At 44.0% G+C, this 20,382-nt stretch overlaps 3 protein-coding genes across 9 annotated transcripts; 2 read left to right on the forward strand and 1 right to left on the reverse strand.

Annotated features, from left to right (window-relative positions):
- The first annotated feature begins 3,817 nt into the window (after positions 1-3,817).
- sst5 (somatostatin 5) lies at positions 3,818-4,776 on the forward strand. The gene is made up of 2 exons (XM_068713320.1): positions 3,818-4,020; positions 4,108-4,776. Exons 1-2 carry the CDS (start codon positions 3,898-3,900, stop codon positions 4,300-4,302), a joined length of 318 nt encoding a protein of 105 aa, XP_068569421.1. The 5' UTR covers positions 3,818-3,897; the 3' UTR covers positions 4,303-4,776.
- Positions 4,777-13,408, reverse strand: trip6 (thyroid hormone receptor interactor 6). 7 transcript variants are annotated; one of them, XM_068713314.1, is made up of 12 exons: positions 13,137-13,408; positions 12,125-12,204; positions 11,618-11,664; positions 9,551-9,806; positions 9,161-9,264; positions 8,956-9,069; positions 8,283-8,870; positions 7,710-7,806; positions 7,441-7,610; positions 7,167-7,345; positions 6,957-7,077; positions 4,777-6,839 (listed from the first exon to the last, which is right to left on the reverse strand). In XM_068713314.1, exons 4-12 carry the CDS (start codon positions 9,795-9,797, stop codon positions 6,708-6,710), a joined length of 1,752 nt encoding a protein of 583 aa, XP_068569415.1. In that variant the 5' UTR covers positions 9,798-9,806; positions 11,618-11,664; positions 12,125-12,204; positions 13,137-13,408; the 3' UTR covers positions 4,777-6,707. The 7 variants fall into 7 exon arrangements, with proteins under 7 accessions (XP_068569415.1, XP_068569414.1, XP_068569417.1 ...); XM_068713313.1 differs by having other exon boundaries at positions 12,125-12,208; XM_068713316.1 differs by lacking the exon at positions 12,125-12,204.
- Positions 13,409-15,574: 2,166 nt separating this feature from the next.
- On the forward strand, positions 15,575-20,085 carry bcl6b (BCL6B transcription repressor). The gene is made up of 12 exons (XM_068713868.1): positions 15,575-15,689; positions 15,905-15,982; positions 16,111-16,328; positions 16,642-16,890; positions 17,019-17,153; positions 17,264-17,453; positions 17,609-17,817; positions 18,021-18,121; positions 18,222-18,356; positions 18,586-18,716; positions 18,972-19,109; positions 19,237-20,085. Exons 3-12 carry the CDS (start codon positions 16,117-16,119, stop codon positions 19,375-19,377), a joined length of 1,641 nt encoding a protein of 546 aa, XP_068569969.1. The 5' UTR covers positions 15,575-15,689; positions 15,905-15,982; positions 16,111-16,116; the 3' UTR covers positions 19,378-20,085.
- Positions 20,086-20,382: the final 297 nt, after the last annotated feature.

The raw sequence follows: 20,382 nt of genomic DNA on the forward strand, positions 1-20,382 counted from the left end.
CCACTTGAAGCCAGTTTGCAAATGGTTCACTAAAGCTTGTGTTGTGAAATAATGTAAAACTGATGAACCGTACTAACTCAGAGCACAGGAAATAGCGGCGTCAACAGCTAGGAAGTTGCTCTTGAGTCGATACAGGATGGTTGCTCTGATGATCTCTAAATCCCCCTAAAGGGACAGCGGAGGGTGAGGCGAGGGCCACGCAGTGAGACGGGGCAGCCCAGAGCAGCAGCCTCCATCAGGGTCAAGACCTCCGCTTCCTCTGGAGGCCGGTCATCTCTGTCTGCCTCGTCAGCTCCCTGCTCGGTGACGAAGAAGACGACGCGCTTGTGAAGCCGTAGAGCAAAACATCACATAAAAACATATGTGCTGCACACAGGAAGCAACTCTTTGTCTCTATCATTTACTAACCTTCTCATTTTTGGAGGTAATGGGCAGGATAGGCTGCTGAATGGACACCTAGAGAGGAAAAAACAAATTACACATTCTAAATTAAACACAAAGGGAAACGTCGACACCTTCCAATTTTCCTGCAGGCTCACGAACCACAGACCCAGGTGATGGTCTGTGCCTCTCTGCAGAGGAGGGACACAGAAGAGGTGCGCTGTGAGGAATGCAATCCTGCGACGTATCGGAGCACAAAAGCACAGAGACAAATCGACCTGGCTGTGGACGCGACAGGCCAGGAAGGAGGCCCGAAACACCAGGTCTCCGGCATCGTTCATTGAGACAGTGTAACCACAGAGTGAGGCCTCCTGATCGGACAAGAAGTGGAGTCCATGCTGGTCTGGTGGTTTACGGTAAAAAGGTCATCAGCGGGTCCTTTCTTGGATACTTCAACAGAGCTTTTTCCATCTGCTAAGGACTTCTCTGATGCACATTTAGTCAAAGAGGATAAAGAAACATACCTTCAAAGTGAAAACAGCTCAACAGAAAGCCAGAAGTTTGGTCTGAAACACTCCTGAAAATATTAAGAACTGCATCAATTCAAGACTAACTCCAAAATAAATTTAGTAAAGAGTCATTTGAATTTGAAAATCATGTGAGATGAGGTAATTCAGATGTTTCAGCGTGCCTTTGACCTTCTTCATTACAAATACATGCAGTAGGGCTGGGCAAGAATGTAACATTAAAGACTTTCTGTGGAACAATTTGTCCTATTATAAAACCATATTTATCACAAAAAATAACATTACTGTGGTACAACTGTACTAATAGCCATATCACTCTGCTCTACACAGGCGTATGGTGTATTAAGGAAAGCAATAGAATGTAGCAAACGGTATTTTCTACATCTTGTTCCACACTGTATTGTAGACTTCCATATCATGTATATTTAGACAGGAGCTCTCAAGCAGTGATAAACAATATTTCCCCTGACATATAAAGCTCTGTACATGGGCAGGTATTATATTAAATTGAAAGGAAAACATTTCATATGCATGGCTGAAGTAATATCCACTTATTGCCTGGAGCCCCCAGGAGTCTCCTGAAGGACCCTCCGGAGTGTACTGTTATGTATTACGACACAGGTCTCTAATCTTTCTGGTACCACTCTGTGTTACTGAACTGGTCTCACCTGTCGGCACTGGAGCAGCAGGTGAAACTAATTAAAACGTCACATGGGCATATATCACAAAGTCTGTGCAGGAGGCTGCAATTAAACAATGCGTTTATATTTCACTTTGGAACTCACCCACACATAATATGGAAACGTATTTTCATTTTTTTTGTAAGACGAACACGTAGACTGAGTTGATGCAACGTTGTTTGCCTCGATTTTGAAAGCTGTCAGTCGTGTTTACCTTTGGAAGAGTCGCCATTTCGACTGACTCGCGTGTTAAACAGAAGCTAATTAGCACACACTTCCGTATTCTTTAGTCCTCGTCTTTATGAACACAGCTTGTAATTTACGTTAACGTTAATTAGCGGGAACAAACACAGATAACTCACGAGGCATTTAGTGTTGAATGAAGTGAGGAGTTGATATTAAAAAAACAGTCTTATAGCGACACCCAGTGGACGAACTGTGTCACTGATGTAAATACACTTAGCATACAGTTTAGTGCTAAGATTATTCTAGGCTATTTCTCACATATTTTTCCACGAATTATACCTTTAATGTTTTTTTTAAGGTAAAATGTGTTATTGTTGGTTTGGAGTAACGTTACTTTCAATGACAAGTTGTTGCTTCATAATACAGTAGGACTATTTTAAATAAAAAATAATCTAATTTATTTATTTTTAAGTAGATTGAATTAAATGGCAATATGAAGGAGGAAACCAAACATGCTGTACCTTCTAACCTTTAGGTGGCCTTTATTGTATTATTACATTTTATGCAGCTTTATTCTTCTTCTGGACTTCATCTCACAGGCAAACTTTTACTCCCCTACATAAGTATACGTTGAGAAATATCTCCTACTTCTGAAGCTAAGTAGAATATGAAACATTGCTGTGAGTAATACTACCCAACAGTATATAAAGTAGTTACAATCAGCACACAAACAGCCCAGTAAGGACGGTCTCCTCTGCAGTCCCCGGAGTGAGCTGCTCAGAGTGAAATACTGATAATCCTCATTGATCCAGAAGACCAGATAAAGTATATATGTTCTGTATGTCTTTTCATCAGAGCATCTCAGTTTTTTTTTTTATTTCAAAAACACCCAAACAAATGTGCTTTCTTCACATTCAGATGACATTAATGAAAGTGTGTTTTGCAAAGATGTTGCTGTGATGTAATCGGTCTGCTCGGGGAATCGTGCCCGTTGAAATGTTTGACTCACCAGCGTGGGCCTAGAATAAAATACTGAAATGAATGAATTATGTGAGTTGTGTGCACAAATCAGCAGGAGGAAGTGCTTCCTGTTAACCATAGGTGAAGTAGCTTAATTAACCCTGACAAACTGCTGGCACATTGACACTATTTTTTTTTTTAATCACGTAACCGCAGGTGTGGAGGCGTTGGAGGTGTGATTTGTGAGATCACCACGCTGTTGGACCCCCCCTCTCCTTCCGCCCGGAGCGGCACAGCTGGACGCCTGCGGTCACGACGATCCCCCACTACTCCGAAAATGTTGCTTAAAGTCAAGTTATGTCACCATTAAAGACTGAGTAATCAGTGACATCCCTGTGGTGAAGGAAAGGTCAATATGTATTTAAAGAATGAGCGATAATTATGCTTTTTTTTTTTTTTTTTCCATCATTGGTTGATGCTGTTGTTTGAATTGGCTGGCATTGTTGTTCAAGGAAAAAGAAGCAACATATTACATCTATATGTGATAAATGTATTTTTCAAATACTTCACCAGTTTTCACCTCTCGAACAAACACTTACATAAAGTGTTTTTGTTTGCAGTCTGACATTTAGATGTTTGTTCTCCACTGACTCAAAGTGACGGCATAAAGGGTGGCAGAGTGGCCGGACTGGTGAGCAGCCTCATTAACATTTGAGTCACATTGTGTCATTAGCAAAACGCCGCGCAGCACGAAGGCCTCACGTTGAGTTCAGGTCACCTACGAAGCGTGGTGCAGCTAATCGTCACTGACGGAAAGTCATTGGTTTAGGTTTGATGTGTAATATTCGTAATGTAAAGTTAGTTGGTTGCTAAGGTCAGACCTTTGGACGTGTTACAGGAGTTTGTCCACGATGACCTTATCCCGTCCGATGACACTTCTGTTCACCACACACCTCCTCACTCCCTCACTGCTGTTCCTCTCCACCAATCACCTCCTTTTGTTGGCGTGAGGATGAGGAGGGTTTGAAGATGAAGAGGCTTATTTATCAGCTCGACCACATCCCACTCAAACAGTGATAACGTTCAGCTCTTCCACCGTCACACTTTCTGTAGTTTTGGACTTTTGAAAAGAGGATACAGGAGTTCATCCGTTTGAGGTGGAGATGCTCGGCTCTCGGGTCCAGGTTCTTGTTGTGGTCTTGGTTTCCTCCGTGCTGCTGGTGCAGGTCAGCGGTGCTCCACGCAGAGACATGCTGACACTGAGAGCAGACCTGGCAAACGACAAGGTGAGTGGGTTAAATATTGCAAATCCTTAAATGGCTGGAATCAGGGACGTGAGATATTATTTAGTTCTTTTTCTGTCCTCCTTTTAGGATCTCACTTACTTGCTCTTGCTGAAGTTTGTGTCGGATCTGACGGCCGCAAGAGGAAACGGGATGCTCCCCGAGCTGGAGGTGGAGGGGGAGGGAGTGAGGGAGGAGGTGATGCGGCGACATCTCCCCCTCACCCAAAGAGAGCGGAAGGCAGGCTGCCGCAACTTCTTCTGGAAAACGTTCACCTCGTGTTAATACACACACACACACAGAAATAGCTGGAGTACTTTTGTTTTTAAATGTACTTTTTAAGGATAAATTCATCCCGTGTTTGCTCACTTTGTTGTAACTGGATCATTTTTTGCAAGATGCCAAACATACAGGTGTTTTGCCAGTTGTAATAGCAGTAATACGGTTGTATGTTTTGAGATTGGAAGGGATGTACACAGTGTCTAAAATACATTTTTCTGATTTAAAAGGCTACGTTTAATTTTTTGTGTGTCTTAAAGGGGTAGTCCTGTGATTTTGTATTGCACTTCGGCAAATTTGTAGACTTACAAGAGATTAATACAAACAAGTCATTAGGATTGAAGCTAGGTCTGAGATATCCAAAACACTGGATCCTACATTTCCCATAATGCAACTTAATTGCATATTTTCAGTGTAAAAATCAGTGGTGTCCCTTTAAGTTTTGAACTGCATTTGTATAAAAAGTGACAAACAAAACAATTGACTTGTTGACATTTTAATAATTTTTTTACTACAACCGGTATTAGGAGAAAATCCACCCATGTGTTCAACGCGCGTTCCCGTTAACGTAACTGCCATTTCTTCTTCAACAACCTGTTTATTGGGTACAGAGTGGCCCTCCTCCTCCTCCTCCTCCTCCTCCTCCGAATGAAGTCATCGGTGGACAGACGTCTGCTGCTTTGTGCCGCAGGCTTTGATCCACAAGCTCCAAATCACAGCATTTCAAACTGAACACAGTGAGGATATTAAAGGTTTTGAGTGTAAAGAGAAACTAAATGATGTGATTTGAGGAGTATGACACAAGGGTTGGCATGAGCATTAATGAAATGATAACCTTGATGATCAAACGCAGATTAAAGCAGTAAATAAATTAAGAGACGAAAAACGCAAGGGAACTGTTTTAGCATGATAAAAAATAAAAGAAAAAAGGCAGAATTCACAGACAAACCCGGTTTCAAAAAAATGATATGAAACTGAATGACATCCTTGAGATAAGGCTTTCAAAGCTTCTCTAGCCCTTTAAGTTCAACAAACACAAAATCAGGACGGAGAGACGGAGGTTAAAACACGATCATAACAAATACTGAAGCTCCAAAGTCTCGTGCAAGGGTGAACAAAAAAAATAAAATAAGCAAAAAGCTGTATTCCAAAATCAACGTCTGTGTGGTAAAAATACATCAAATTTATGTCCACTATTATCTTCTCAAATATAAAGAACCAGCAATGTGTAAAAGTATTTGTAAAGTAAATCTATAAAACTTTAGTTTCATGCTTCCTCCAAATGACACGTGCACAAAGTTCTTCACATAAGGCTCAAACTTCCAACGACAGGGTGCTTCCAAAGCGCACAAGTGACCCACACCCTGTTTTCCTAAGACAAAAGAAAGCATCTGACTTCATTGCACCATCGTCTTCAATGTAACAGTCAAGTATCAAACCAACAACAAGTGTTAAACAAAAGATTGTGTTTCGTAGACATTCAGAAATGTTATCATGGATGATTAAAAATAAAATAAAAAAAATGGCAACAATCCTGTTATGAACTCCAATTAAACAACTAAACATGATGCTGTAACGTTGAGATGAGAGGTTTGTTCTCGCAAATGTTGCACTAGCGTTTCATAAAAAGCTAAAGTAAAAAGAAAAAATAGTTTGTAAGGTTAACTACACATTCCTCGTCTTCTACATTTCTCCTGCTATGAGGCTACGTCTCTGCAAAGATTCACTGCACTAAAGGCGACACGGGGACAGTTTCATCGTCAAACCAGCCTGTTATGTACAGTCACAGTTGTTGCATTATGTGCTTTTAATACGCTTGTCTGGAGGCGGTTCGGACACTTTGACGTTTAGTGTTTTACAAATGTACAGGTCCCATCGCTGAGATAGTTTAGACAAGCCTAATTATTTAAGATGCCTCTCTGCCAAAAAAACCCTCTTTTTTTTTTAAGTCTTAATCTGTGATATCCTTCCATACTTTCATTGTCTTTGACAAAGAGAATAATGTGCAAGCGAATAGTTGAGCAGTACCGATAAATGGTAAGTGGAGCCCAAGCTGCCTGCAGGTCAGGCCACTGTCACACTAATACTGAACTACACCTGAACAACGGGTCAGCTGTGTACCAAAAAAAAAAAAAAAGTAAATGTAGTAGGACATCAGAATAAAAAGGTGCTCGCTCCATCGGGACTCAGAAACTGTTCCTCTGCAAACAGAATTACAGCTGGACACCAACAGAGGGAACTATAGCAACGTTTATGTCGTAGTCAAGAGCAAGAAAAACAAAAAAAGCACCTCACAGGTCAAAGCAGGGGCACACCCTGTCTGCAACCATCAATAGTGTGTGTGTGTGTGTGTGTGTGTGTGTGTGTGTGTGTGTGTGTGTGTGTGTAAAATGAGTCGGACGCTAGCGGCGTTAGCAGTCAGTGGAGATTTTGGCTGAGAGGTCCTGGATGCGGCAGGCGCTGCAGCTCTTACACAAGATGTGGCCGTCCAGCGGGTAGCAGCCTCGACCCTCCCCTTCAGAGGACAGCAGGAGACCACATTCCTGAGGGACACAGAATCGGGGACAGAATTTGTTGCATGAATCAGACGCTAAGTCAAAAGGCAAAGTCCTGATGTGTCCAGTATGTTGTGTTGTATAATGTTTGTCCGGTCGACCCACCTCACAGATGTAACAGTTAACGTGGAAGCTGCGGTCCAGAGCCACGATCCTCACCGTCTCCTCCTGGCCCTGTTCGGGCATGATGGGCTCACCGCACACCGAGCAGCGAGGAGCGTACTTCCTGTCGGGGGAGAACAAGCGTCGACATTCACCTTCTTTTTCGCACCCTTCTCGCTCAACAACATCACGCCGTTTGAGTGTTTTCCATACCTGTGGAAGTCGTCGATGCAGTGAATCTGAGAGGTGGCGTCTACGGTGAACGGCACGCCGTCCAGGCAGCAGTTGCACACCACGCACGTGAAACAGCGAGGGTGGTAGGCCTTCCCCATGGCCCGCAGGATACGGTCCAGGATGGGCTTGGAGCACTTTGAACAGCGCTCTAACGTACTCTAGACAAAAAAAAAAGTAGAAACAGGTGTACAATAAACCAGGATATATACGTATAAATCTATTTATACTACCGAGAGATGGATGCTTTTCTTACAATGTAACAGCTCTCACAGTAGCTCTTCTTGTCGAGGGCGTAGAAGGGTTGCCCTCTGAGTCGGGCGTGGCAGGTGATGCACGTGAAACACTCCACGTGGAACACCTGCTCCATGGCGATGCAGCCGCTGCCGTCACCGACCACGTTGTCGCCGCACCGGGCGCAGCGGCCTGAAAGGCCATTTTAAAAATGTGTGTTATTTTAAAATGCCAGAAGGTAGGATTCTAGTGTGTCATAAAGGTCATTCAAGTAACGAGTAAGGACTGTACCAAAATAGTCCTCGACAGGGGGGTGGTTCATATCATATACCAGCTTCTTGGTAAGTCGATCCAACTCTTCCTCTGGCCTGGTTGTTGCTATCCCCTGCTGGAAGGAAAGACGACACAAACAAAGATCAGAAAGCATTCCTTTCATAACCAACTCTTTTAAAAAGGAAGGTTCATTTGATATTCATGATATTCAGGGCTGGGTGTGTACATTCAACGTTTGGCCGGATTTATAATTTTGTTTACTTACTCAAGATATAAATTAATATAAATGTTATGTTCTTGCATGGGCGCCTGTGTTCTTATATATAATATTTGAAATATTTGGCTGCTTCTGTTGGATGAAAACAGTTTAGTAGAAAAGCCTGTTGACATTTCTCAAAGTTATGTATTGAAAAAGTATTATTTTATTTTAAAAACGCATTTATCATACTGGCCCCTAGTATCCAAAAATGTCAAATACCCAGCCTGAAACTATACTGTGTGTATGTTTTAGTCAGTAAAATGAATGCTCACAAATTAATAATAAATAATAAATAATAAATTAAAGCTAGAGATGTATACGCGTCTCTCTACCTTGCTGGACTGATAAGCCGGACTCTGCGCAGCCCCCGACGCCGTTTGGTGATTTTCCATCCCTCTCTTGGACTGTGGCACCTGCATAACTCTTCCTCCCGGTCCTGCGCCGCTCCCCTTGTACACCACCTCGGAGTGCATCTCCTGCGCCTGCGAGCCGGGATGCGGCGGGTACCAGCCCTGCGGACTCGTCTGGGGAGGGGGCCGGGACACGTGCTGGCGAGGAGGGGGCGGCGTGTAGGCCTGCTCGGCCTGCCTCCCCGTCTGGGAGTAGGTGACGGGCTGAGCCGTCTTCACCTGGACGCTGAACCTGGGCCCGGTCGGAGTCGAGGCCGTGGTGTAGGAGGCCGGGACGGGCTGAGGGTAGGGCTTGGGGGTCGGAGAGGGGGAGTAGTAGTCCGGCTGGTGGGAGGTGGAGTACTGAGGGGGCTGGTGCTCGCTGGGGTAGCGGGGCGCCGGGTGGTATTGGCTCTGGGGATGAGGGGGGTAGCCCATGGACGGCCGACCCGGAGGAGGACCTGCACTCTGGTGCGCAGGCTTGTAGTGATCCCCTGAGAGGTACTTGTTGTAAGGCACGTTGTCGTACAGCTGTGGGGGAGTCAGGAAATGAACACAATTAAGTACGAATGCAAATAATGTGTCCATTTAGTTTAAATACAGTTTATTGTCCTACTTGTGTGCTGGTGTCCTGCGGGTGGCTGTCCAGATCGGCGAGCATACTGGTGAGGGAGTCGATGTCGGCGTCGATTTTGGAGTGATAGCTCGCCGGCTTTTCAGGACCGCGGTGCTAACGGCAGAAAGGAACATGTTGGAAAACTGTTCTGTTGCTCGACTTAAAAATGTTGATTTTTAAACGGCCGCACGAAAAACGAACCCACCATCAGCTCGTAGCTGTCCATGTGAGGGCTCCAGGTGCGGTCTTCTTTGGGACCATGAGGAGGGGAGTAATAGTGATCGCTAGACGAGTGATGAATGGGCCCACCTTTAGGTTAGAGAACAGTTATCAGAAACAAATCCCCCCCAAAATAATGACTAAATTCTTCAAAAAGAAAACAGACGATTTCACAGGGCAGGTATAGATTGAAGGCATTGAAATACACTGTTATAACTTTATCTTTAAAGTTATAAAAAAATAGTTATAATAACCCTTGGAAATGTTTGTCCAGTTTGGATAAGCTGAACACATTTTAAAGTAAATAAAGTGATGCTATCATTGATTTATTTGAATCTGATTAGTGACACCAGGATGTGACTGGTGGTCTTCTTACCTGTGGGTCCAGTAGCCATGTACCTGTTGGCCATCCCTCCTCCTCCTCCTCCTCCTCCTCCTCCTCCTCCTCCTCCTCCTCCACCTCCTCCGTTCTGGTCATAGGGGCCATATTTTGGCCGGAAGTCGGAGGTCCCCTTCTTGTTGGGGGCTCGGTAGATTGCTGAGCCAGCGGAGTGAGACATCTGGGGGACGGCTCGCTCGGGGCTATCCAGAGTCCTCGGTGGAAGCCAGGTGGGACCGGACATGGCAGGCTTCTGACATCAAAAAAGAGAAAAAAGGAAAATGTTGCCCTCATGTTGTCCTATTAATACAGTTTGTATTCTAATGTGACTGCACCATGCATGCATTCCTCAATATGGACTTTGCCTATTATCAGTTGAGCGAGTATGCATGATTTCCATCTTCTGTCCATAATTTGCTTGAGCACAGCTGTGTGTGTTTGTGTCATAAGTAACCAATGGAAACTGGGGGATGCTTCACATTTTGTTTCCACACGGATTGAACAATAGACTTTGCGTTGAGGAGCAGGAAGAGAGCAGCCATTCAGATCGGATCGGGGATTTCCAGGACACTGGCCTCTAAAATCGTGTGTGTGGTTTTTTTTATTTTGCTTAGTGAGACAAACACTCACGCAGAAGCTCTGCAGCACACAAACTCCTACACGGACACACAAACTCCTACACGGACACACAAACAGGTGCGACTCTGTGGTTACTACCCTCGTCTGTTGTCCGCCACAATGGTTATTGTCTTTGGGTGTTTACACACACACACAGACTGGTATCATTGATTTCCAAATGAAGCGGCGACAAAAACAGGACAGGAAATGTTGCGTAATGACATGTGTCTGTGTACACGTGAACACCTGGCTCATAACAATATATTATGTATTCTCTGCAGGATAAATAACAACGCTGCAGCTCACAGCTGAGCCGACAAAAAGGGCCGACTTGCACCTCGGGACCTTCACTGATCTTTAAGGAAATACATTGATATACATGACAGGGATGTATGGAAAGTGTCAAAAATGACACAACAAGAAAAGTAAGATCTTTAAAAGATGGCAAGGAAAGATGTTCATAGACAAGCCAAAAAGAATGCGTGTCGTCAGAGTGGAGAGTTTCACAGCTCACTCACACTGATTGAATGAGGGTGGTGTGGCCGTCATAAATCCTTGTTGGTAAGAGGATTATAATGATGGATGAGAACATGATGTAGACATACAGGGGGGGGGGGGGGGGAAACAATGCTTGAACACGACATTTAAGCCTTTTGTTTTTTCACTTTTATTATTTCTATCCACGGAGTTACAATTAAACCATGCAGGATCAGCATGAACTGAAGTTACAAAGCGACCACGTGGAGGAGAGAGAGGGTCCAACACTTCCACAGTCGACTTGATTCAAGTACTCTGAATCCGGATGAGCACACAGTCAAAGCCGAGGACGGCTGGGCCAGGACATGAACGGCAACGGCTTAATCACTGCGTTTTCATGTCAGTGGTGAGGGTTTTTATTAAAATGTAATTTTAAAAAAAAAACACAAAGATTGTGCATTTGTCCACCATTTGTCTCGTCTGGACCTCTCCCTGGATTCCTAGTTGCTCGTGAAATGTCAAAAGTTGATGACAGTGACAAGAATCAAGCGCGCGGGAACAAACAAAGACAACATCCGGTGTTTTTAAAATAAATTAAAAAAATAAAGTGCCATACCGTGAGCGTTTCGGGAACAGACAACAACAATATTTAAAAAAAATAAAGCCAACGCAGCTGAAATAAATGGTATACAATTAAAATTGAATGCACGTTATTCCGTTTCTAAGTTAAACACACACAGTTATTCTATAACAAATTCCACTCTTTTATTTTGAAGGCAAGATGCTCTGGTTAGCTTAACATATTTGACACAATGTATCTAAATGTAGCGACGTGAGCGAGTTAAATTTAACTAAATACCAGGAAGACAACACGATTCACCACCGAGTAAACATGGATGAGGAACTTAAGATGAAAACTACATCCGTAAACAGTCCCATCAACATTAGCATCCTATTAGCATCTCTTACCTTTCACAATACCTTCACAGTGGCTCTCCTCTTCCCTTCAGTCTCATCTACAAAACAAGAACCATGTAAAATTGGCACAACAACACAGAGACGTCATATTGGCGATATTGTTGTTGTTTTTAACGGTAACGTTACGGTAGCTCTCGTGCGAATGAATAACGTCAGACACTAACTGCTCAGTTGTTCGTCCAAATCTGTCCTTTGTGGGTCACGTCTAAAACACACCACTTAAGTAATATACAAACCCAAAATGAGGGATAATTAGCAATAATTAACTTTAATAACAGGGTTGTTTACTTGTTTGCTATCCTGTTTTGAACTCGAGCCGAGCTCGTGCCTTGCCTCCAGGCTAACTTCAGCAACCGAGGAGGAAACAATGAACTAAACCGACTCCTACCGCCCGAAACGCGCCGTACAAATACAATCTACGGGTCCTTGTACACACCCAACGGTCAGGGAAAGTTACCCCGAGATGGCTTTCTTTAAGATTTAGCGTCGTTCACCTACTTTGTGACGGATCCTGAGGCCTTTAGCAGCAGCGGCAGCTCCTCACTGCATTCCCGATGTGTGACGTAACTGCTGTCGCTCTGTCTGTGTGTGTGTGTGTGTGTGTGTGTGTGTGTGTGTGTGTGTGTGTGTGTGTGTGTGTGTGTGTGTGTGGAGAGAGAGGTGGGGGGTCTGTCACGTGAATTTATGAAAAATAAAAAGTACAAACAAAACTCGACAATAATATAAATACTAGCCTATTACGTTTTTATTATAAAATACCCATAGCCATAAATGACAGACAATTTGGCAAATATTTGGCAAATATTGAAATAAGACTAAAGAAAGCTAAATACAACTGAAATAAAATTTAATTTCTTCAACACCAGGATATACAAACTAAAAATCCAAGACAAAAAACCCCACTAAAACATGACATATGTAAGTTTATGGGTGCAACAATGACTGCAATAGTGTTATAGTGAATCATTATTTAGAGATAAAGTTAAATAAATGATATTCATCCCAAAGGAAATATTTGTGCCCAAGAAGATGTGTAGAGAAATAAATACATATATGGTGTATGATGTACAAATAATATATTGCACTTAAATAAAAGTTAGAATAAAATAGAAAAAGATACAAATTAAAGCACAACAACAACATTGTATAAAGAGTACAGAAAGGTGCAATAGTGTTATTATGATAAATACATGCATGTATTTACTGAAAACCAAGGTTCACAAACTGTGATGTATATGTATGCATATGTGATGTATCCATTTTACATTTTAGAATACACTGCCACTTTATTTAGCATTAACTAACTGCTGTCAAAGTTGTATTTATGTTTGTAGTATAAATAGTTAAGGCTGTTTAATTCTGGGTTTTGAGGGATGAGCACACAGTTTGGTATCAATGTGAATGTTTTCTCCCCACCCGGTTGTTTACCACCCTGAATATGGAGGTCAAAGGAGCTCGCAATTATTTTGTGGTTCATGAGATTTAGGTCAATTGTCCCTCTCCCACTTACCCCCCCCTTCTTCTTCTTCTTCTTCTTCTTCCTCCCACTCCACCCAGCACCATGTTGGAGGCCCACTGCGTTCCCTAAGGCCCTTCTTCAAAGGACGGGTTTCATAACTTTATTATTTATTTATTTTGTTCCGCGTCGATCTCTGCCAATACGTGGACAAACACTCGAGGCTGCTCCCTGGGATATCCCCGCTTCCTCCTCCTGCTCCTCCTTCCAGCAGCCTGTGCCTGTTTGCCCTTATATGTCCACAGTGCTCCGCGATCACAGGAAGAGGCCGTTGAAGCAGATCTGTTATTGTTGTAGGGAGCCATCAACATCTTTGGCACCGACTGGGGGATTAGAAGTCAAAGCATGGCCTCAGCCCGTACATTATCAGAAAAAACGGTTCTGTCCAGGCAACCAGGAAACCACAAAAGACGGGGAATCCCCGCCTTTGTTCTGTTTGACGAGGAGTGACAGCAGTTAATTAAATAGACGTTGAAATATTTAATTTCCCCTTGAAATCTCACAGAAGTGCATTTGTTCTTCATTTAAGAGTTTGCAGAAAGCTCTTAAAATTTGACGGTGAACAGATCCTGGCTCTGCGTTTGATGAAGCACAGGGCTGCTGATGGGCACTGACAGACGGGGGTAACATGCAGGAAGTCTCTGTGAGTGTTGCCAAGCCTTGCCAACGGGATGGACTCAATGGCTTCCGCCTATTGGTAAACCTGTTTAGTAATGTTCTCACTTTTCCTCAACCGCCCCCCCACCTCATCCGTTCCTCTCACAATGCCTGGAAGTAGCCGAGACCTACATCTCCCTCTCTGTTTTCTTAATCGTTGTTTTCCTTTTTTTTTGCTTTTGCCAAGCACACAAGTGATTGCACCTCCATGCAAACAAATAAAAGCACAAGGACACGCGCGCAAGCGGCACACCCCATGCAAACTAATACTATTTTCCAGTGGATTTGGGTCCAAATAAATATATATTTTCACAGGTTTGCACCCAACGTCCAAACTAGTATCAGTAAATTGTGTCTCCTTGCTCTAAAATAAAAATGTTCCCACTAACTTCACACTGTTTACACTTGTTGTTGTAGAAAGGAACGGCACAAGTTGCAGCTCAAAATTCATTACAGAATTTCATATTTGTCTTCGGTGGTATAGCTGAATACTCAATCTTATCTGTGAAATTAAAATTTTCTCTTTATCAATGAAAGGTCCACTCGCTTCGTCCTGCAATCCTGGCTTCTTGAGCCGGCCGTGCTTATCTTGAACTCAGTCAACCTCTCCTCCTCCTTCAACGTCTCCTTCTGTAAAATACTTTGATGTGAAGGAAACACAGTTCACAGTTCACTTTCGTGGCGCCTCAATTAACCGTCCTGCTCCTAGGATGAGGTGACTTTTCACTTGTTTTTTAGTTATTCATGATGGCCTCTGAGCCCTTGACCCCTCCCTGCATTACCCCCCCCCCCCCATCTCCATTCCTCCTCCCTTATCTCCTGCTCGCTTTATTATTGACGGATGTCCTGTGCAGGCGTTTTCATCCATGTCTCTGAGCAGCTTTGCAGGATGCATTCAGAAGTGTGTGAGCGTGTGCGTGTGCGTGCGTGTGCGTGCGTGTGCGTGTGCGTGCGTGTGCGTGTGTGTGTGTGTGTGTGTGTGTGTAGGGCAGTTCCTGCACATCTGTCGGCTGCATTTCTCCCAGTCGGGGCGGAGTAAAGGTTGTTTTTCAGCACCAGGAGAAGGTGTCTCCCATCTAGAACGATCAATTTGGCCTCGCTTCCTTCCTCTTTGGTCCTCATAACACGACGCCTCTGCTCTCAGGCAGCAAGCCAGAAGCTTCCGGACACTGTTGTGGAGCACCTTACTAATGCCCCATTTATCTGAACTGGTCCACTCAGCAATGACACAGATTTTCTTTACTTCCTATGCTTAAAAACTTTCTTCTTGAGGACTCTTGTCTTGTATGAATAATAATAAAAAAATAAAAGTCCCTTGATAAGACAGAATCTCCATGATGAGGGCACAGCTTGTTTATCCAACAATACGTTGGTCTTCCAGCTTCCTATCAGACAGCTTCCTCTGTCCTGGAGAGGGGTGATGGGGAGGAAAGCGTTGGTGGGGGAAGACTGACGGCTTACCCCTGGATAGCCAGGCACGTACCGCCTCCCCCCCCAAGGGTGCTCATATATATTTTTTCAACATGGCACAAAAACACACTACGCTTTCCTGCCATTACTTTGCTCAGAGCTATGGGGGTTTACAAAAACTAATAAGGCCACTAAAAATACTTGGAGCCGGGGGCCTGGGCCTGGGCTCTTCCTGCGCTGCTTCCAGTGGACGCGTGGGCCATTGAGGAAAGAGGAAACAAGCAGCCCTGGTTGTATGGGGGCTTCCTGCACGACATTATAAAGAGTTGCCTCCCTTCAGCCTCCCCCTTACAGTGCTGCTCAGAGCCAGTGGAGACGGAGGGTGAGTCCCTGCTCCACGTCTTTGACTGTAGACTCAACACCGAGCCGGGGGTTTGACGTCAGCGCGGTGCACGTTAGTTCTCGTCCCTGCTGGTCGGGGTGAGTTGGAAAATAATTTCTCAGTATATTTATATTTTTAATGGGTTTGCTTTAACTGCTGTTTTTTGTTTTTTTGTTAGTGATTTTGTCCTTTCTTGTTTAATCCTTAAAAGCTGCATTTTGCAAGGCCCTTGATGTCTGCAATAATGTGAATAGTAAAGCTTAAGTATTCATATTAAAGAGTGGATGTTTCTTTCTTTTTTTTCCTCATGCAGGTACGAGTAGGGAGCTGGTCTCACCTAACAGATGTGTCTGGGACACTCCAGTCTATTTATTTTATCAATTACAAATAGGTAGGTCATTATTGTGCACTCTAATTAAAAAAAGAAAGATTTAAAATATTCAAAATTCCCATTCCTACATGGTGAATTCCTATGATGTGCATTGGTTGGTTGCTTCATGTATAACGCCTTCTCTACAGACACAGATGAGCATGATGGAAGGATTCTGGGTCGACAGAGGGCAGGAGATGAGGTCTTCGGCCCCGGCGGAGGGATACGTGAAGGAGTTCACGCGCCACTCCAGCGACGTGCTGCTGAACCTGAACGAGCTCCGGCACCGCAACGTCCTCACTGACACCACCCTGGTCGTCGGCAACGTACATCTCCGGGCGCACTGTGCTGTGCTCGTGGCCTGCAGGTTGGTGCAAAGGACAACGCATCTGCACAAAATAGTCCCTCTGCGGGAGTCTGCAGGTTTTCTGTAATTGGTTATATATTTTACTTTGGTTTCCTTTTATAGATACAATCTTTTCTCTCTTCTGGTTGACTCATAACTGTTGTCTTCCCTTCGCCTCTTCCTGCTTTCCTCTTGGGACACCCATTGTCTTCTTCTTCCTATCCCTTTCACCATGTCTCCCTTAATTATAACACTGCAGTTGAACCAAATAGAAACTCAGAATAAATGCATATCTTACATTAAATCTTTCTGTCTTTCCCCTCTCTCCTCTCAGTGGGTTCTTCTACTCGCTGTACTCCCGCCGTGTGCTGCTTCAGGGCCGCGGTGGCAGCGGGGAGGAGCTCATGACCGTGTCCCTCCCCGACACCTTGGACCCCTCCAGCGTCTCACTGCTGCTGGACTTCATGTACACCTCTCGCCTCCCGCTGACGCCGAGCACCGTCCCCGGGGTGCTCACCGTGGCGGCCTACCTGCAGATGGACCACGTGGCCGACACCTGCCGGGATTTCATGCAGCTGCACTGGTGAGGGAACGTCTGTCGTGAGGCCAGGACAGATTAAATCGTGAATCAGGCAAAAAAACAATGTGATTTTAACGTGCAATCTTACATGTCTTTTTGCTTGAGTGGTTGACAACTTCTTTGTTTTTCAGCAGGGAGAAAATGAGCGCAAGACATCCTCAACTGGAGCTGGACTCCAGGGTGTCTGTAGCCTCTGTACCCCCCAGAGGAGGGGACCTGCCCAATCCAGGACCCCAGAGATTACTCCCAACAGCAGTGGCAACAAGGTGGGTGGGTTATAATGTCTAAGTTAGAATGTCTGCTGCTGTGGTTTGTGTGCCTTTGTCTGTTGACAGGTTCAGCTCATTACAGCACTTCCTTGTTGTTTCTGCTGCAGGGTCCCTGCGGATGTCGGGGGCTCTCTCAAGCCAGGGGCTTTCCTGACCGGCCAGCCCGGGTCAAAGGAGCTGAAAGAGCCTGAGTTGCCCCTCATTGGCACCCCGACTCCGTCTCCAGACAGCCCCGCCCGCTCCAGCTGCCACCCAAACTCTCCAGCGGAATCCAACACCTGCAACAAAAACCTTGTGGTAAGTTTTAAAGAAGATTAATTAATTAATTTCCATATCAACGCAACAAGACATAAGAGAGTCATCGTCTCCAAGTGGGGGTCTCTGTTACCACAGGGAGGTTGTGTTTTGAATTCAAATCTGACTAATTGACTGGATTTTGTTTATTTCTCCAGAGCGATATCAAAGCGACGCCGGACCCAAAGGTATGCAATTGGAAGAAATACAAGTACATCGTCCTCAACCCTCTCTGTGCAGCCACCACGGTGAAGGAAGAGGAGATGGAGGAGGCACAAAGTCACGAGTCACCCGTCGCCGACGGGATGGGCTCGACACCCAAAGCAACAGAGGCGTGGTCTGGAGAAGTGCCTGGTCAGATTGATAGGTAAACTGGAAGAATTATAAAAGAAAAAACTACATAGACCTTCATCCGGTTACTATTTTTTTTGTTCTATATTGTCGACCCTAGGTATTCTCCTACTGATGTGCAAAAGTTTGCTCTTTTTTTAAACTGGAAGAATTACAATTATGGGATGATAGAGGAAAAATAATGAAACATTTGTGAAATAATGAGCCTTTCTTCATCAGACAGGGGCAGGCCTCCTGCTACGAGGGTTCTGGCCGAGCCCCTCCCCTCGGGCCACCCCCCTCTGTGGATCCCCAAACAGTGCCTCACACTCACAAGCAGGGTAAAAGCCAAATGCAGACATTTTACACTTTAAACACATTATGTCTTCAATATGTTCTCTTTGAAACATTTTCATGTGTATATTTCGTCTGCCTCCTCAGTCTCACCCTGCACCATTTACCCAAACCTGCACCCCACTGATCCAGGAGCCGCGCAACATGCAATCAAGCGTGAGAACGGCTATGTGCCTTACTGTTACTCTGGCAACCTTCAAGGAACCAAGACTGTCTGCTCAGGTGAGGCTTTATTTTATTTTATTTTATTTTATTTTATTTTATTTTATTTTATTTTATTTTACTTTGTTTTATTTTATTTTATTTTACTTTGTTTTATTTTATTTTATTTTATTTTATTTTATTTTATTTTATTTTATTTTATTTTATTTTACTTTACTTTACTTTATTTTATTTTATTTTTTTTCCATTCTCTTTCTTTATTTAAAACCAATGCCTTTGCCCCCGGCAGGTGACAAGCCGTACCGCTGCAATGTGTGCGGCGCCCAGTTCAACCGACCGGCCAACCTGAAGACTCACTCTCGCATCCACTCAGGAGAGAAGCCGTACCGCTGTGACACCTGTGGTGCGCGATTTGTTCAGGTGAGGGTTAACTTAATGTGAGCGCCTGAGGGGAGAGGAAGTGCATGAAACGGGTTTAAGAGGACAGAGTTTCCTCTTTTTCTCATAAAAAGTCCTGTCGTTGCCTGTCAGGTGATAAATGAGACATATCGTACCTGACACCAGAGTTGCATTTGATCTCATGGAGTTAATCTGTGATGTCTGAGGGGCTTAAACTGATTACATTTACCAATACAAATCTTCTCACCTTGTTTGTTTGCTCTGGTCTGGTGTTAGGTTGCTCATCTGCGGGCCCACGTTCTGATCCACACCGGGGAGAAACCATACCCCTGTCACACCTGTGGCACTCGCTTCCGCCACCTGCAGACCCTGAAGAGTCATCTGCGCATCCACACCGGAGAGAAGCCTTACACTGTGAGTCAGACACACACACACACACACACGCCGTCTGTTTGACCGATGGCGCATATTTCACAAGAAACACACACACACACACACTATACACCGCCGCTATTTCATCCGTTGACCTCTTGCTTTTCAGTGTGAGAAGTGTGACCTGCACTTCCGCCACAAGAGTCAGCTGCGTCTTCACCTGCGGCAAAAACACGGGGCCGTCACCAACACCAAGATCCGCTACAAGGTCCTGACGGAGCCCTACCAGACTATTCTGCAGGCCTGCTGAAGGCCGTCTGACCTTCGACTCATTCATCAGAAAAACATCTGAATCATAACTGCAAGAAAATGTGAAATTTGGTGAATTATTTTAAATTATAAGCAGCTGTTTTTATAGAATGGATTCCATTTGGAGGAAGAGAGAGTTACATGTTGTTGGATGAGCTAATCATGAATCATGAGAGATGGAAATGGTGTTAAAAAAAAAGTGTTTTTGAAGGTTTGTGAAGGGATGGAAAGAAGGGAAACAAGACATGGAAAGAGAGGTAACATATTGGGATGAGTGGACACTGAATTTTGAAGAAGTACGAGTATGGGAATGGTTTAAATGAAAGAGAAAGCAGGTTTTACGAAGGAGAAGTGGTGAATGTGGGAGTTTTATTCAAGTAAATTAAATTGAAAAACAAATTGGTTTTAAGGCTGGAAATGTTCTTCTTAAATATGTATTTAACTTTTTTCTTAACCTTGAGGCCTGGGGCCTGCATGTTCTTTAAAAAAGTATGCAGTAACGTCTGCTTTTATAGTCCCAGCAGGCAAAGGACTAGTCAGTATAGAAGTTAAATGATATATTGTTTTCTGCCATGACAATTTTGAATTAAGATGACTGTAAGCAATTGAATAAGGAATAATAATATGACAGTTTGTATGTGTATGAGTTCATTTGCTGGACAAAGGTGGTTTTGTACAATCTAAATTAAATCATTTTATATGAATTGGAGCTTTGGTGTTCAGTGTCTCATTTAATATCTGACGTATGAAACAAATGGTGAAAGTGCTGACAAGACTCCACATATGTTTCTCTCTGCCACACTCCCCTCCTTCAGCCTGTCTCCTCCCTGAACTTCCTTCCTCTCATGAACACACTCTTTCTGCCCATAAATCACGTCTTCTGTTCAGTCAAATCTGTTCCGCCATTTTTTTCAGATTTTTTTTTGTTGTTGTTTTTCTTCGGTTGCTTTTGTGGAAACAATGAAGCCGAGGGCACCTGTTTCCTCCAGGTTCCCTAATAGCGGGC

This window comes from Cebidichthys violaceus, unplaced genomic scaffold, assembly GCF_023349555.1.
Source record: "Cebidichthys violaceus isolate CVI_PGR_0920_01 unplaced genomic scaffold, fCebVio1.0.p SCAF_19, whole genome shotgun sequence".
Taxonomy (NCBI): Eukaryota; Metazoa; Chordata; class Actinopteri; order Perciformes; family Stichaeidae; genus Cebidichthys; species Cebidichthys violaceus.

What these genes read in the sequence shown, in the direction of transcription:
- sst5 (XM_068713320.1), top strand. Translation starts at nt 3,898, where the DNA reads ATGCTCGGCTCTCGGGTCCAGGTTCTTGTTGTGGTCTTGGTTTCCTCC. An exon ending in CAGACCTGGCAAACGACAAG is followed by an intron (nt 4,021 to 4,107) that starts GTGAGTGGGTTA and finishes TCCTCCTTTTAG; the next exon opens with GATCTCACTTACTTGCTCTT.
- trip6 (XM_068713316.1), bottom strand. Translation starts at nt 9,797, where the DNA reads ATGTCCGGTCCCACCTGGCTTCCACCGAGGACTCTGGATAGCCCCGAG. An exon ending in CATGGCTACTGGACCCACAG is followed by an intron (nt 9,265 to 9,550) that starts GTAAGAAGACCA and finishes TCTAACCTAAAG; the next exon opens with GTGGGCCCATTCATCACTCG. An exon ending in CCCTGTCGAGGACTATTTTG is followed by an intron (nt 7,611 to 7,709) that starts GTACAGTCCTTA and finishes ATGGCCTTTCAG; the next exon opens with GCCGCTGCGCCCGGTGCGGC.
- bcl6b (XM_068713868.1), top strand. Translation starts at nt 16,117, where the DNA reads ATGAGCATGATGGAAGGATTCTGGGTCGACAGAGGGCAGGAGATGAGG. An exon ending in CCAACAGCAGTGGCAACAAG is followed by an intron (nt 17,154 to 17,263) that starts GTGGGTGGGTTA and finishes TTTCTGCTGCAG; the next exon opens with GGTCCCTGCGGATGTCGGGG. An exon ending in GTGCCTGGTCAGATTGATAG is followed by an intron (nt 17,818 to 18,020) that starts GTAAACTGGAAG and finishes TTTCTTCATCAG; the next exon opens with ACAGGGGCAGGCCTCCTGCT.